Below are 16,061 nucleotides of genomic sequence, written 5' to 3' on the forward strand. Positions count from 1 at the left end.
AGAGAAGAAAATACATATTACTAAATCACATTATTTGTTCCTTACATTTTAAATATTAATAATACTTAATAGAAATACAGACTTACGGTTACATGGTCAAACAAATGGAACGTAACAGATTCCCCATCTGTTGTAGTAGAGGTAATTTTGTTTTGAAATCGTTGAAGGGATCCTGGTTTCCATGCAGAACGGCTATCTGGGCCAGATGAGATGACTAAACCATCTTTATTTTTTAGATAAGCAGCACCTTTAATCCCAAACCTATATTATGACCAGAATATAAATCCAGAGACAATGTATTCTTAGTACACAGATCTTGTATGCTTATCTAGAATACTAGTTTTTCTCCTAGATTAAAAACAAATTACTTTTCCTGTGGTTTACCTCCAAGTATTTATTTCACCTTAGCAGATGGAAACAAAGTGTTTTGTTAGATAAGAAAGACCCTAAAATGGACATAGATGTGTATATATATACACACATTCCAATCTTCACTTTATTTTTTTTGAGACAGATTCTTGCTCTGTCACCCAGGCTGGAGTGCAATGGCACGATCTTGGCTCACTGCAACCTCTGCCTCCCGGGTTCAAGTGATTCTCCTGCCTCAGCCTCCCAGGTAGCTGGGATTTCAGGCACGCGTCACCACGCCTGGCTAATTTTTGTACTTTTAGTAGAGACGGGGTTTCACCATGTTGGCCAGGCTGGTCTCGAACTCCTGACCTCAGGTGATCTGCCCACCTTGGCCTCCCAAAGTGCTGGGATTATAGGCGTGAGCCACCCCGGCCTCCAATCTTCACATTTATATACTGAATCATATGTTACATTATGTACATATAACTAGTTGCTTAAATATCTTAATAAATTGTATCTATGTACAGTTTGTGTTCTACACTTTTACTGATGATTTGTTATGCACCATTGCATTAGATGTAACATACCTGGGTATAAATACAAGCACACCATTTGTTCGAATTGAATAAATAACTCCATCAGATATGCAACGCTCCTCGGTGGCAGGGTCTTTGTCTTTGAAGTACATGCACTGGAAGAGCTCAGTAGACTGCTTCTGAGAATGCTGTGCTGCCTGTAAGAAGCACAACTCCAAAGTATTATAACACTCCCCTGGCATTCCCCGAAGAAATGAAATTCATATTCATTCAAATGTGAGATTCTGTAAAACTATTAACATAAAAATTGTTCTCTATTATGAAATTAAATTACTTTTTGTGGGAACTTAACTATCTAGTATTATCTCTTCAAAAATGTCTTAGAAAATGAATTATTTTATAAAATGAAACCCATTTTTAGTTCATGAAATTAGAGGTCAGCAAATTTGAGTCATGTCCACCTTGGGTACAGGAAAAGTATCACATATGTCTTACTTGCCATTTCTTTCTTCTCTTTTCTTTTTTTTTTTTTTTTGAGACAGAGTCTTGCTCAGTTGCCCAGGCTGGAGTGCCGTGACGCGATCTTGGCTCACTGTAAGCTCCACCTCCTGGGTTCACACCATTAGCCTGCCTCAGCCTCCCGAGTAGCTGGGACTACGGGCGCCCGCCACCATGCCCGGATAATTTTTTTTTTGTATTTTTAGTAGAGATGGGGTTTCACCGTGTTAGCCAGGATGGTCTCGATCTCCTGACCTCATGATCCGCCCACCTCGGCCTCCCAAAGTGCTGGGATTACAGGTGTGCGCCACCCCGCCCGGCCAGCCTTTCTTTTCAAACCTGTCCTACGAAAACCCTATTGGTGGAAGTCTAAATTAGCACTACTGATAAGGAAGACAATTTAGTAATATCTATCAAAGTTTCTTTTTGTTTTTTGAAGATGGAGTCTCACTCTGTCGCCTAGGCTGGAGTGCAATAGTGTGATCTTGGCTCCCTGCAACCTCCACTCCCGGGTTCATGTGATTCTCCTGTGTCAGCCGCCCGATTAGCTGGGATTACAGGCGCGCACCACCATGCCTGGCTAATTTTTGTTTGTTTTTTTTTTTTTTTGAGAAGGAGTCTCGCACTGTCACCCAGGCTGGAGTGCAGTGGCGCGATCTCGGCTCACTGCAAGCTCCGCCTCCCGGGTTCACGCCATTCTCCTGCCTCAGCCTCCCGAGTAGCTGGGACTACAGGCGCCCATCACCTCGCCCGGCTAATTTTTTGTATTTTTAGTAGAGATGGGGTTTCACCATTTTAGCCAAGATGGTCTCGACCTCCTGACCTCGTGATCCGCCCATCTCAGCCTCCCAAAGTACTGGGATTACACGCGTGAGCCACTGTGCCCAGCCTAATTTTTATATTTTTAGTAGTAACGGGGTTTCACCATGTTGGCCAGACCGGTCTTGAACTCCTGAACTCAGTGATCCACCGGCCTTGACCTCGAAAAGTGCTGGGATTACAGTCATGAGCCACTGCACCCGGCCTATCAAAATTTCATTTATGCGTGCACACCTTTCGGCTCAGCAATTCCATTTCTAGGAATTTTTCCAGACAATCATCTGAAATGTCTGTATAAGTGTATCCATGAGGATGGTTGTAAATTTAATTGCTTAGAACAGTGCTGCCCAACAGAACTTTCTGCAATGATAGAAATGCTCTCTATCCGTGTTGCCTAATATGTAGCCACTAACCACAAGTGGCCACTGAGCATGTGCAATGTGGTCAGTGTGACTGAGGAACCAAATTTCAACTTCTAATTTTAATTAAATTTAGGTAGCCCACATGGCTAGTGCTACAACATTGCACAGCAGACAGCTATACCATTGGATATAGAAAATTACATTAAAGATTTAGTTTCCAATTTCCTGCATTACCCAGTGGTCTAGTTCTATGCTGTGCAATCTTGTAGCAACTAGTAATATGAAATAGAATAGAAAGCAGCTCCAAAACAATGATGTAACATGCTGTGCTATCTATAACAGTTGGGTTACATGAAAAAAGCAGATTTCAAACAGCAGGCATGGTATGATTTTTTTTTTTTTTTTTTGAGACAGAGTCTCGCTCTGTCGCCCAGGCTGGAGTGGTGTGATGTTGGCTCACTGCAAGCTCCGCCTCTTGGGTTCACGCCATTCTCCTGCCTCAGCCTCCTGAGTAGCTGGGACTAGAAGCGCCCGCCACCATGCCCGGCTAATTTTTTGTATTTGTAGTAGAGCTGGGGTTTCACTGTGTTAGCCAGGATGGTCTCGATCTCCTGACTTTGAGATCTGCCCGCCTCAGCCTCCCAAAGTGCTGGGATTATAGGCGCAAGCCACCGCGCCTGGCCGATAGTTTTATAAATAAAAATGTTAGCAGTGTCTAGAATCATTAATTATTAGCTCTGAGTGGTAAGATAACAGGTGAGGTGTTTGTCTTCATATCTTTTTTTTTTTTTTTTTTTTTTAGAAACACTCACTCTTTTTTCCTCCAGGCTGGAGTGGAGTGGGGGGATCTCTGCCCACTTCCATCTCTACCCCCCCTCCCGGTGGAGGCGACCTCTTCTGCCTTAGCCTCCCAAGCAACTGGGACTACAGGCACATGCCACCACACCCGGCTAATTTTTGTATTTTTTGTAGAGATGGGGTTTCACCATAATGGTCAGGCTGGTCTCAAACTCCTGACCTCAAGTGATCGGCCTGTTTTGGCCTCCCAAAGTGCTGGGATTACAGGCATGAGCCACCGCGCCTGACCTCTGTCATCATATCTTTATGTGTTGCTTGAATCTTTACATTTCCGCCTTTTGGAAAAAAAAAATCTAATAATCTACTGTCAAATCTCCCAAATCCACAAGTTACCTGAGAACATCTACAAACGTTCTGAAAGCACTGGTTAAAATAATTCTAGAATTTAATTTGCTAGAATGTATGATACTTCACTGTACTACACAATAGAGCTGACATTTTCTTAGCAAGAGATGATAGGTAAGAGAATTTTGAAATTCTCTCTTACTCGGTTTCTGTTGTTGATATGTCTGCATAATTCCTCAAGATCTTTGTTGCTGAACAAATTTCCCTTAATTTCCATTTTCTTATCTTTTGAAATGGCTGCCATTAACAAGCGGTGTACTACAATATCTGAATATCTTCTTATTGGAGAAGTAAAGTGGGTATATGTATCTAATGCAAGACCTTCAAAAAGAAAGCAAAAGATCAAAATAAACAAAAGATCTTTAAAAATAACTAGCACAAAATTATAGCGACACATAGGAACATGGTATGTTTCACCGTAATGATGGAACTCCTCCTCCGCGCAGGATCCCGTGGAGAAATACAGAGCATTGGACATGGCCTGCGTGGCCATGGAGCGCAGCAGCCTGTTCACAATGGGATCGTGGGGGTCATTCGCATTATCCAGAGAATCAGCCAGTGTTTTATTGGACCTGACAAAGAACAGAAAAATCGTTAGCTAGTCCCAGACAGTAATTTACAAGAGAACACTTTGAGAGGAACCCTTCACTCATCTGTCTGAATACCTTCATCTGCCAGTAAATTTATTTTGGACACATTTCAGAAGCACCTCTTTTCAAATACAGAAATCTAGTTTGCTTTGCAGTTTAAACAAAGCAAGAGTGTCAGAATTTAAATACATTTCTTAAGTAGAAATGAATCATGTACTGATTGTAACATGAGACTAAGTGCTTGGCCATAATGGGTGGTCAAATACTCGTTGAATTGAATTCTTTACATCCTTAACCTTAAACATTCTATATAGGTAAAATAATGGACTTGGTGTACAAGTAAAAGAAACCTAAATTAGTTTTTCTTTTTTAAAGAGGTAGTAAGCATTCTATTTATTCTGAAAATAATTTTTTTGTAGAGACAGGGTCTCACTTTGTTGCCCAGGCTAGTCTTGAACTCCTGGCCTTCAGTGATACTCCTGCCTCAGTCTCCCAAAGTGCTGGGGTTACAGGTGTGAACCACTGCATACAGCCTCAAAATAATAATTTTAAAGCCCCAGGAAATACAGAGGTATATTAAAAATAAAACTAATAATACAACATATAATTCAGTCCTATATTGTGGCTGGCTAAGGGAAAAGGGGGAAAGGAGAAATAGAGCATGATAATAAACAGAGAGGCAAGGTGTTAAGTGGTCACTATGTGAGCTTTCAAGTTTAACAGACTTGGTGGGTTCAAATCCTGGCTCTGTCCTGACTGACTGTTAAATTACAGGCAAATTACTTAATCTCTTCAGACTTAATTGACTTATCTGTAAACATGAATGATGCTGCCATCACCTCAGCATTAAGAATTAACCACGAGGATGTCTGAAAGCCCTTGTCCCATGTGCCTGGCATGCAGACAGCTCACACAGTGACAAACTAACAAACAAACATACTAGCACCGGAAGGCAGAAGCAAAAAAAAAACAAACCCTCTTTAAAAAAAAAAAAAAAAAGAGGCTGGGCGTGGTGGCTTACGCCTGTAATCCTAGCACTTGGGAGGCTGAGGAGGGAGATCACAAGGTCAGGAGTTGCCAGTATGGTGAAACCCTGTCTCTAACAAAAATACAAAAAAATCAGCCAGGCATGGTGGCGGGCGCCTGTAGTCCCAGTTACTTGGGAGGCTGAGGCAGGAGAATCCCTTGAACTCGGGAGGTGGAGGTTGCAGTGAGATTGTGCCATGGCACTCCAGCCTGGCAACACAGCGAGACTCCGTCCCAAAGAAAAAAAAAAAAATGGAGTCTCACCATGTTGTCCAAGTTAAAAAACAATCAATTTTGATAAACAAATAAAAGATATTTTAATTAGTACCTGTTACTTGACAATAAAATATTTTAAAAAACAATATATATATGTGTGTGTATATATATATATATATATTTTTTGAGACAGAGTCTCAGTCTGTCACCCAGGCTGGAGTGTAGTGGCACAGTCTTGGCTCACCGCAACCTCCGCCTCCCAGGTTCAAGCGATTCTCACGCCTCAGCCTCCGAGTACCTGGGATTACAAGAGTGCACTACCACGCCTGGCTCATTGTTGTATTTTTAGTAGGGACAGAGTTTCACCATGTTGGCAAGGCTGGTTTCGAACTCCTGACCCCAGTGATGTGCCTGCCTCAGCCTCCAAAGTGCTAGGATTACTGGTGGTGAGCCACTGTACCCAGCCTATACTTAGTTTTTATTTATATATATTTTTTGAGAGAGTCTTGCTCTGTCACCCAGGCTGGAGTGCAGTGGTGCAATCTCGGGTCACTGCAACCTCTGCCTCTTGGGTTCATGCCATTCTCCTGTCTCAGCCTCCCGAGTAGCTGGGACTACACGCGCCCACCACCTTGCCCGGATAATTTTTTGTATTTGTAGTAGAGATGGGGTTTCACTGTGTTAGCCAGGATGGTCTCAATCTCCTGACCTCGTGATCCATCCACCTCAGCCTCCCAAAGTGCTGGGATTACAGGCATGAGCCACCATGCCCGGCCTGCCTATACTTAGTTTTTAATGAAAGAAGTATTTTATTCTAGAGATAGGGAGTAAAAATGTCTCATTCAGTGGAGGGTGGTATAAATTCACTGTTGATGTAGTATCTTACAATATTGTCACAAAGATGCTGCATTTTGAAATTATTGAAATAAATAGGATTAATTCTTCATCACTTAAGGGGTAGATGAAATTAAATCAAGGGTAACTAACAGGTTCCCTACTTCTGTATTGCAAATTATGGCAGGCCAGCCGCACACGGTGGCTCATACCTATAATCCCAGCACTTTGGGAGACTGAGTGGGTGAATCACGAGCTCAGGAGTTTGAGACCAGCCTGACCAACATGGTGTAACCCTGTCTCTACCAAAAATACAAACATTTGCCGATCGTGGTGGCACGCGCTTGTAATCCCATATACTCGGGAGGCTGAGTCAAGAGAATCGCTTGAACCCGGGAGGCGGAAGTTGCAGTGAGCCAAGATCGTGCCACTGCACTCCAGCCTGGGTGACATAGCGAGACTCTATCTCAAAAACAAACAAACAAACAAAAAAACACCAATCAACCAACCAACCAAACAAACAAAAAAAACCCAAATTGTAGTGGATCAAAATTTATGCCTAAATGTCCATTGTGGTCGCTCACGCCTATAATCTCAGCAGTTTGGGAGGCCAAGGCAGGTGGATCACTTGAGGTCAAGAGCTCGAGACTAGCCTAGCCAACATGGCGAAACTCTGTCTCTGCTAAAAATACAAAAAAAATTAGCTGGGCGTAGTGGCATGTGCCTGTAGTCCCAGCCACTTGGGAGCCTGAGGCAGGAGAATCATTTGAACCTGGGAGGTGGTGGTTGCAGTGAGCTGAGATCGCACCACTGCACTCAAGCCTGTGTGACAGGGCAAGACTCTATCTAAAAAAAAAATGAAATAAAAAACCAAGGAACAAAATTATGCCTAAATAAACATGTTTTAAGTCTCTATACATAACAATGAAGAGAGAAAAGTGTGTCTTCAAAAATGCAGAGAGCCAACAATCTGTTTTCTCTTTTTGGTCAAAGATCTGGCTGTCACATTTTAAGAACAACTATAAGATAAATAAATATACAGCATGCCCCTCCATTGCTCTGCCCCCTCAAAAGAGGAATACCGTGTATCTATGAAGAAGCCTTTGGCTTTAGCACATTCCCGGAGTTCTGAAAAGAACTCCTGGTGTGGAGGAGGGTGCTGGCGCAGCAAGGCCTGATGAGGGAAGCTCTCCCAGATCTTCTTGGCAACCCAGTGGTTGGCCAGGATCATGCATTCAGCCACTGTCTCATGGACTTCCAGGGGCTGCTTGGGGATGAGGTCATGAATGTTTTTTTTGTCATCTAGCTGTACGCGAACCTCTACCCCTTCCAGTTCCAGGGCACCACATCCATCTCGTTTAGCTCTGACATGGCGAGCTATGTCGGTCAGCTTTCCAATTGCCCACACTAACTCCTCCAGCTTGGCTTGTCTGCTCTTCTCATCCAAGTCTTTGAATTCTGGAATATCATCAACAACACTAAAATTTCCATCCAGTAGTTCTTGGGCTGCTTCATAGAACAGTTTGTATGCTGATCGAATAATGGTTCTGCCATACCACACTTCCTTAATTTCATAAGAGGTTTTATCCAGTTCCCACATGATGCTTACAGCATACCTACAAAAACAGTAACATTGACAATATCACTATTAAATTCATCTGGCTTTTGTTTTGTTTTGTTTGAGACAGGGTCTTGCTCTGTCACCCAGGCTGAAGTGCAATGGCATGATTGCTGCTCACTGTTGCCTCAATCTCCTGGGTTTGAGCAATTCTCCTGCCCAAAGTGCTGGGATTACAGGTGTGAACCACCATGCCCCACCTAAGTCTTCTATTTTTGAAGCAAGTAGAATTTGACCTAACTGTAACTTAAAAAAAATTACAAAGCTACAGGTTTCTGGTTTGATTTGTCAATCCAACCACCTTACAACTAAATCAAAAAATATTTTAAATTAAAACAACAGTTAGACTGGGTTTTGTTGAGCTCTGAACAAATTTGAAATGAGTTCATATGTGACATTACAAACCCTACTTTATGTCCTCCATTTTTTTTTTTTTTTTTCTTGAGATGGAGTCTCGCTCTGTTGCCCAGGGTGGAGTGCAGTGGTGCTATCTTGGCTCACTGCAACCTACCTCTTCCAGGTTCAAGTGATTCTCCTGCCTCAGCCTCTAGAGTAGCTGGGACTACAGGCACGCACCACCACGCCCGGCTAATTTTTTCTATTTTAGTAGAGACACGGTTTCACTGTGTTGCCCAGGCTGGTCTCAAACTCCTGAGCTCTGGCAATCCACCCACCTCGGCCTCCCGAAGTGCTAGGATTACAGGCGTGAGCCACCGTGCCCGGCCATGTCCTCCATTTTGATTAGAAAAGCATGACACTGATAGAGTCAAGTCTTTTTAGCTCAGTAAATTAGAGCAAAGTCTTGCAAATCCTACAGGATGACACTGAACTGTGATATCAGTCTCGATGACGGCTAAATTAGCAAAAATTTCATTTAGCAAAAAAAACTCTTTGCCACCAAGTCATTTTATTAAAAAAGTATACATTTGGAACTAAAAAAAAACCACAGGGCTAATTTTCCTAATATGTAAAGAGCTTTTACAAATTAATTAGTAATTGATCTTGAATCCAAAAGAAAAATGGGCAAAGAATATAAAGTAGTTAACAGAAAGGGATACCTAAGTGACTGTTAAACATACAAAAAATGGTTAGCTTTATTCATAATGCAAATTAAAGCCAATCTAAGATACCATTTTTCATTTATCAAATTGGCAAAGATAAAAAAATACAACATACTGTGCTGGCAAGGCTGTGGGAAAATACACACTCTCATACATTGGCAACAGGAACATAATTGGTGGAACATTTAAAGAGGGCGATTTGATTATACTGATCTAAACACAAATGTACATACTCTTGACACAGAGATCCCATAATCAAATATGGGAATTTCTCTTTCATATATACTGTATTTTTAAAAATGTGAAATGGGCTGGGCGTGGTGGCTTACATCTGTAATCCCAGCATTTTGGGAGGCTAAGGCGGGAGGATCACTTGAGCACAGGAGTTCAAGACCAGCCTCGGCAATATGTGAAACTCGGTCTCCAAAAATAAAAATAAAAATGAAAATGTGAAATGACTTATGTTCAAAGTTAACTCCGTACAGCTTTGTTTGTAAAACCAAAATACGGGAAACTATCAAAATTTCCATAGATAGTGCAACTGTTATTAATACGGAATGATCTCTAAGATACCAGTAAGTTTTTTTAAAAAAGGAAGGTGCTAAACAGTATATATATAATGCAACCATTTGTGTAAAAAACAAAGATCACATATGCATATTTGTGTGTGTAATATATCTAGAAAAACTAATATGGAACTGGTAAATGAGGGAAAGTGATAGGGAGGAATCTTTTATTAAATACCTCTTGGGATATATGAGTTTGGGCCTATATGATTCTATTACCTATTCAAAGAGAAACATAAATTTTAACCTTAACAAATGAACAAACAAAAAACTCCCCAAGTTCATGATCCTCATGCCAAACAACTTCATCCGGGCAATGCATAAGCACAAAGCTACACACATTTGTTCTCAGATTTTAGCCGACTTTAAAAAGCCAGTAACAGAGGGAGATGCAGCCCCACTGCTAGCAGACAGAAGAGAGGAAGGGAAGGGTAGGGAAGGCTGGAGAAATAAAGCTGCCTAAAGATAAGTGGTGTGGGGTTGGGGTCAGGGGTGTTGTTGAGAGATCAGAGGGGAGACCCAGGGCTGGGGTGGGGCAGAGCAGAGAAGAAAAATGAGGCCAGAAGCAGGCAGCATCGGGAGCCACAGAAGGGCCAGGACAAGCTTTGAAGACAAAAGCCATAAACTCACCTATCAACGCCTCCCAGAAGGGAACACAAATCGGCACTGAGGACGGAAGGCAGCATGTCATAGCGACGATCTGCTAGATAATAAGTGGTGGCCCTGTGAATGACACACACGCGGCACCGCGACCTTCAGCAGGGAGAAGCAGAACTGCTGACTGTGTGGGCCGCAGGGAGGTAAATGGCCAAAATCTCACTACAGATTCCCCAAGGCTGTTGCTGTTTCATAAAGTGCAGCAGACTGGGTAATAAAACTATTCCCATGGTCCCATTTTTCTAAGTGATACTGCTTTGGGCTGAATAGTCTTCCACTGATAAGAGAAAGAAAGAGCAAGTGACAGTGAATCTTTGTTGCATAAGAAAAATTGGAGTGTAATGATCCAGCATTTTTATACAATAGTATATTACTACATGAAAATTTAACCTATTTCAGTTTAGTAGGAAACAATATGTGAAAAGGTTATGTTAAAAGGAAAGGTAAATTGATCAAGGTACTGTTTTTCTAAACGAAAATGGGGAGTGGACCTCAACTTTTTTTTTTTTTTTCTGGAAGGGACCTTCAGAATTACACAAACATGAGATCTTTGAACACCTGAAACTAGTACAGACACAAAATACACAGTCACATATATACAACCATAGAGCTGATTTCAAATAGCATTACCTTGTTCTAGCTTCAATATCAATATAAGAATTTGGTGCCACAAAGTGTGTTACATCTGCGATGTGGACCCCAAGTTCCAGGTTGCCATTATTTAAGGTTCTGATTGAGAGTGTGTCATCCACATCTTCACAACCTTTGGGGTCAATGCTGAATACGAGATGGCTTTTCCTCAAGTCTTTACGTTTTTGTTCCTCTTCACGACTCACTTTCCAGGGATTTTCTGGTGTGTTTACCGGCATCTCACACATCTGTATGAGAGGTCAAATATTCAGCAATTCATGCACCATACATTTCTGTAAAAATCCACTCACTGATATTCTCAATGCGATCACAGAGAAATTCATTCATTCTCAATTACCTTCTGCATCAACCTATGTCGGCTTCCTTTGATCAATAATTGTTTATTAGGTGCCTCAGATATCCGGGGTACTGTGCTGGGCTCTGGAAAGTCAGGAGTCAACAAGAAAGACAAAGTCCCATACTCCTGAGGACCCTTACATTTGGACAGAAAATGTCCCACAACTTCTACCAGTCTCTTTAGTTATAGGGGCTTGGAACAAGAGTACAACATGTAGCCCATTTTCAAATGATCCATTCGTTTAAATGTAGTCAAGCTTTAAATTTAAGACTTGAAAAAATAATCAACATGTTCCAAATATTAAAAGCTTACCCCTTAAAGATAATTTTATACAAGACCTATCTAGGGCATTTTCTCTCCATTATTATCTGTTTAAGCTATCAATTTGCAGTTAAGTAGGCTAAAAGGGAAGAGAAAATTCTAGTCCTATGATGTATAGCTCACACTTTATTTTATTGTAACATTTTCACTAAGAGCTGTCAACAAATAATTTCCAGAAACTAATGTTAAATATAAAAATTTAATGATGTAAAATATTCTAAAATAGTTTACTATGATAGCTCCTATTCTGTGAAAAACTATAATGAAAATAAGAACACCCAGACACTCCTTATGGCAATGCAAATGGGTCCAAATTTTCTGGAGAACAATGTGCTAGTACATATAAGAAGTTATTTAAATCTTTTATACCCTTTGACTTGGTAATCTCACTTTAGGGATTACATTCCAAGAGAATGATCAAAAAGATATTAAAAAGCAGATGGCCAGGCGTGGTGGCTCCAGGCCTGTAATCCCAGCACTTTGGGAGGTTGGTAGTAGGATCGAGGTCAGGAGATCGAGACCATCCTGGTTAACGGTGAAACGCATCTCTACTAAAAATACAATTAGCCAGGTGTGGTGAGGGTGTGGCCTGTAGTCCCAGCTACTGGAGGCTAAGGCAGGAGAATTGCTTGAACCCAGGAGGCCCAGAGGTTCAAGTGGGCGAGATCTGCCACTGCACTCCAGCCTGGGTGACAGAGCAACACTCCATCAAAAATTAAAAGCAGTGTTTATAAAAATGTTGTGGCTTTTTTGTTTCCCTCACTCTACTCGAGGGCTGGACACAGTGGGCGCCAATCTTCACTGCAACCTCCGCCCTTGAGTTCAGCAATTCTCCTGCCTCAGACTCTCGAGTAGCTGGGATTACAGGTGCCCACCGCTATGCCCAGCTAATTTTTTTGTGTGTTTTTAGTAGAGACAGGTTTTCATCATGTTGGCCAGGCTGGTCTCAAACTCCTGACCTGGTGATTCACCCGCCTTGGCCTCCCAAAGTGCTGGGATTACAGGCGTGAGCCACCGCACCCGACCTACATTTTTTTATAATACTGAAAAATTAAACAGCTGAATGCTCAACAATTGAGAAATGCTTAAGCAAACTAGGGTATGTCAATATACCATAATTTACCATTATCATTAAAATAAGTAGGCTATGTCAATATATAAAAATAATTTTAAGTGAAAGAAGCAGAACAGAAATCAGCGTGTGCACATGATGAATATAGTCATGCAAGAATAATACACAAGATTTATGAGGGTTTTAAAAGATCATGAAGTGATGGAAATAGCTGATGTTTTATGTTTATGGGATTTTTGTTTTCTGTAAAGGTTCACAAAAACTGTTTCATAATGAGCATAATTTTTGACCCATGGGTCGGAGATGTATGGATCCCAGGAATCCATCCCCTGCAGCTTTATGCAGCCTCTGGTTGAATGATTTGGACAGAGAGTGTGGAGCTCAGTTGGGTCTGTAACTAGGTGTCCTTGTAGTTGCTGGGGACGGATGTATACTGACTATAAGACACTGACATATCATTTTTAAGCCCAGTTGGAAAATATAAAAATTTGAGAGCTATGAGGCGATAGAAAATTAATTCTACACTTAAAGCTGACTTCAGTTTGGTCCAAATATAGAATAAAGAGGAGTGAGATTTTTCCATTATCTGTAGCTTAACACAGTGGGTTGTTACATAACACAGAGACTTTTCTTTCTTAATGATGAAACAACAACAAAAGAAAAAAGAAAATGTCACTAGACCAAAGGTTTCTGGAAAACCCGACCTGAGCTTCTGAGAAAGGGATGACTGAAATACTGTTTTCCACCAGGATGGTTGCAATTTCGCCTTCCAGATCTCCAATTCTTCCTAAAACACGCACAAAATGTCCATTTGGATACACAGATGTTGACTCCCAAGAATCGATGCGCACGACCACCCTGAAGTCCTGCACAAAAGGAAAAAATAAAACACGGCTGAGCACCAGGAGTTAAGTGGGTCAATTAGAGGCATCAAACAAGAGGCAAACAGCACTGGGTTCCAAAGAGAGTGGCCAGTTGCAAATAGTGGTGTACAGTAGGTTTATTTTTTGTTTTTCATTCTTTCTATTACTAAATTGCCAGATGGTATGAAATGCTTGACCCAGTGCTTTGAAGGGAGGTATTACCTCTCTACGTCAATGAAGAGGGCTGGAAATTTTAGTCTGCTAAAGAGAGCCTGCATAAGGCTTCAAGATGTAATACATTCTAGTTAACACTTGCAACACAAGGGGAAAACTCAATTATGCATGGTCCAAATTAAGTTTTAAAACAATAATCTTAATGTTTTGTGTGTGGGAGGTAGCTCCTAATTTCTTTGAAGTCTATTTTTCTTTCTTTCTTTTTTTTTTTTTTGTGAGATGGAGTCTTGCTCTGTCACCCAGGCTGGAATGCAGTGGCGTTATCTTGGCTTACTGCAGCCTATGCCTCCCGGGTTCAAGTGATCCTCCTGCCTCAGCCTCTCACATAGCTGGGATTACAAGCGTGCACCACCATGCCCAACTAATTTTTGTATTTTTTTTTCTTTTTTTTTTTTTTTTGTAGTAGAAATGGGGTTTCACCATGTTGGCCAGGCTGGTCTTTTTTTTTTTTTTTCCGAGATGGAGTCTCGCTGTGTCGCCCAGGCTGAAGCACAGTGGCACAATCTCGGCTCACTGCAAGCTCCGCCTCCCAGGTTCACACCATTCTCCTGCCTCAGCCTCCTGAGTAGCTGGGACTATAGGCGCCTGCCACCACGCCCGGCTAATTTTTCGTATTTTTAGTAGAGACGGGGTTTCACTGAGTTAGCGAGCATGGTCTCAATCTCCTGACCTCGTGATCTGCCCGCCTCGGCCTCCCAAAGTGCTGGGATTATAGGCGTGAGCCACCGCGCCCGGCCCAGGCTGGTCTTGAACTCCTGGCCTCAAGTGATCCACCTGCCTCAGCCTCCCAAAGTGCTAGAATTACAGGCATGAGCCACTGCGCCTGGCCTGTTTGAAGACCTCTTAAGATGGTCTTTGGCGGAGAAGAAGGTGTCAGTGTAAACTGAATCCCCATTACCCAAAAATTCCAGCAAACCATGGGAATGGAAAACATATTAGGTGCAACTGGCCTGGAGAGCCTGCATAAAGCTTCAAGATGTAAAAAGTACAATGGCCAGGTTACTGGCCGGGGACATCCTGCTTTAGTGTCTCATTTACAAACTGAAAAATATCAGGGGGAATTAAATTGGGCAATGCCCATACTCTTTGACAGAAGTAAAGGTTAATTTCTAACCTTCTTGTTTATGTCTTCTTTCCAGTGCTATATTCCTTTATGGATAATCAATTCTGTGAAGTACCACTACATCATCCCTACAGGGCAGAGTGATCGTATTTCTATATTGCTTGCTGGAGGAAAGCTTGTTAGTGTTGGCAAAGTGTATCTATTGAAAGTTTCTGTCTTGGACAGCTGGATAATGTATGTTCTCTCTGGTTGTCCTACACAGCTCTTTCTAGGACAATTTCTCTCTGGCCTGAATTTATTAACCACAGACTATTTAATGGATGGTTCTCATATATTTAGAATTTTTAAAAAACAGAATCTTGGGGCTGGGCACAGTGGCTCATGCCTGTGATTCCAGCACTTTGGGGGGCCAAGGCAGGAGGATTGCTTGAGGTCAGTAGTTCAAGACCAGCCTGTGCAACAAAGTGAGACTCCATCTCTACAAAAAACAAATTAAAAAACATAAAAACACGGCCGGGCATGGTAGCTCACACCTATAATTCCAGCACTTTGGGAGGCAGAGGTGGCGGATCATGAGGTCAGGAGTTCAAAACTGGCCTGGCCAACATAGTGAAACCCTATCTCTACTAAAAATACAAAAATTAGTTGGGCGCGGTGGTGGGAGCCTGTAATCCCAGCTACTCGGGAGGCTGAGGCAGGGGAATTGCTTGAACCCGGGAGGCTGAGGTTGCAATAAGCCAAGATCGCGCCACTGCACTCCAGCCTGGGCGACAGAGTGAGACTCCGTCTTGGAAAAATAAAACGAAACAAAAAACCCCCCCAAAAAACACATCCCAGTATCTTGGAATGCCAGATGCCTTCAACAATTCATTTCCTTATATGCAAAAGAATTAATAATGCTTTCTGGTACTGCTAAGAAGCTGACAGAGACAGAGGAAGAGCAGAGATTCCACAGTAGAGGCGGAACGCCAGCCACCTGGAGGGCTTCAGCTTGCTGAGTGCTAATTCGAATTTTGGGAATTCTGTAATCCCAAGGTGTAACCAGGATTTTCTGAGCATTTTTGCCCTGAGATTGGACCTCTTCTTTGGATGGAAATGTCACCACATAATCCCGCCAGTTCTTCTGAAGTATGCCCACCACTCGACCTTTGGGAAAACAAAACAAAACAAGGCATTAACTAGT

The 16,061-nt window shown here is 42.0% G+C and overlaps 1 protein-coding gene across 5 annotated transcripts in view; it reads right to left on the reverse strand.

Annotated features, from left to right (window-relative positions):
* Window positions 1-16,061, reverse strand: part of DIS3L (DIS3 like exosome 3'-5' exoribonuclease) — a 41,602-nt gene that overhangs the window by 755 nt on the left and 24,786 nt on the right. For 3 of the 5 annotated variants that reach the window (XM_009210434.3, XM_003901087.3, XM_017960719.2), the window contains exons 8-16: window positions 15,855-16,024; window positions 13,423-13,584; window positions 10,968-11,215; window positions 10,311-10,403; window positions 7,518-8,051; window positions 4,187-4,341; window positions 3,912-4,090; window positions 939-1,084; window positions 87-261 (exon numbers count right to left, since the gene is read on the reverse strand). In XM_009210434.3, the coding sequence (XP_009208698.3) occupies window positions 87-261; window positions 939-1,084; window positions 3,912-4,090; window positions 4,187-4,341; window positions 7,518-8,051; window positions 10,311-10,403; window positions 10,968-11,215; window positions 13,423-13,584; window positions 15,855-16,024 (1,862 nt within the window). The remainder of the gene's footprint in view (window positions 1-86; window positions 262-938; window positions 1,085-3,911; window positions 4,091-4,186; window positions 4,342-7,517; window positions 8,052-10,310; window positions 10,404-10,967; window positions 11,216-13,422; window positions 13,585-15,854; window positions 16,025-16,061) is intronic. The other 2 variants (XM_017960717.2, XM_017960718.1) reach the window with 2 other exon arrangements.

The sequence above is a fragment of the Papio anubis genome, chromosome 7 (assembly GCF_008728515.1).
Source record: "Papio anubis isolate 15944 chromosome 7, Panubis1.0, whole genome shotgun sequence".
Lineage (NCBI taxonomy): Eukaryota > Metazoa > Chordata > Mammalia > Primates > Cercopithecidae > Papio > Papio anubis.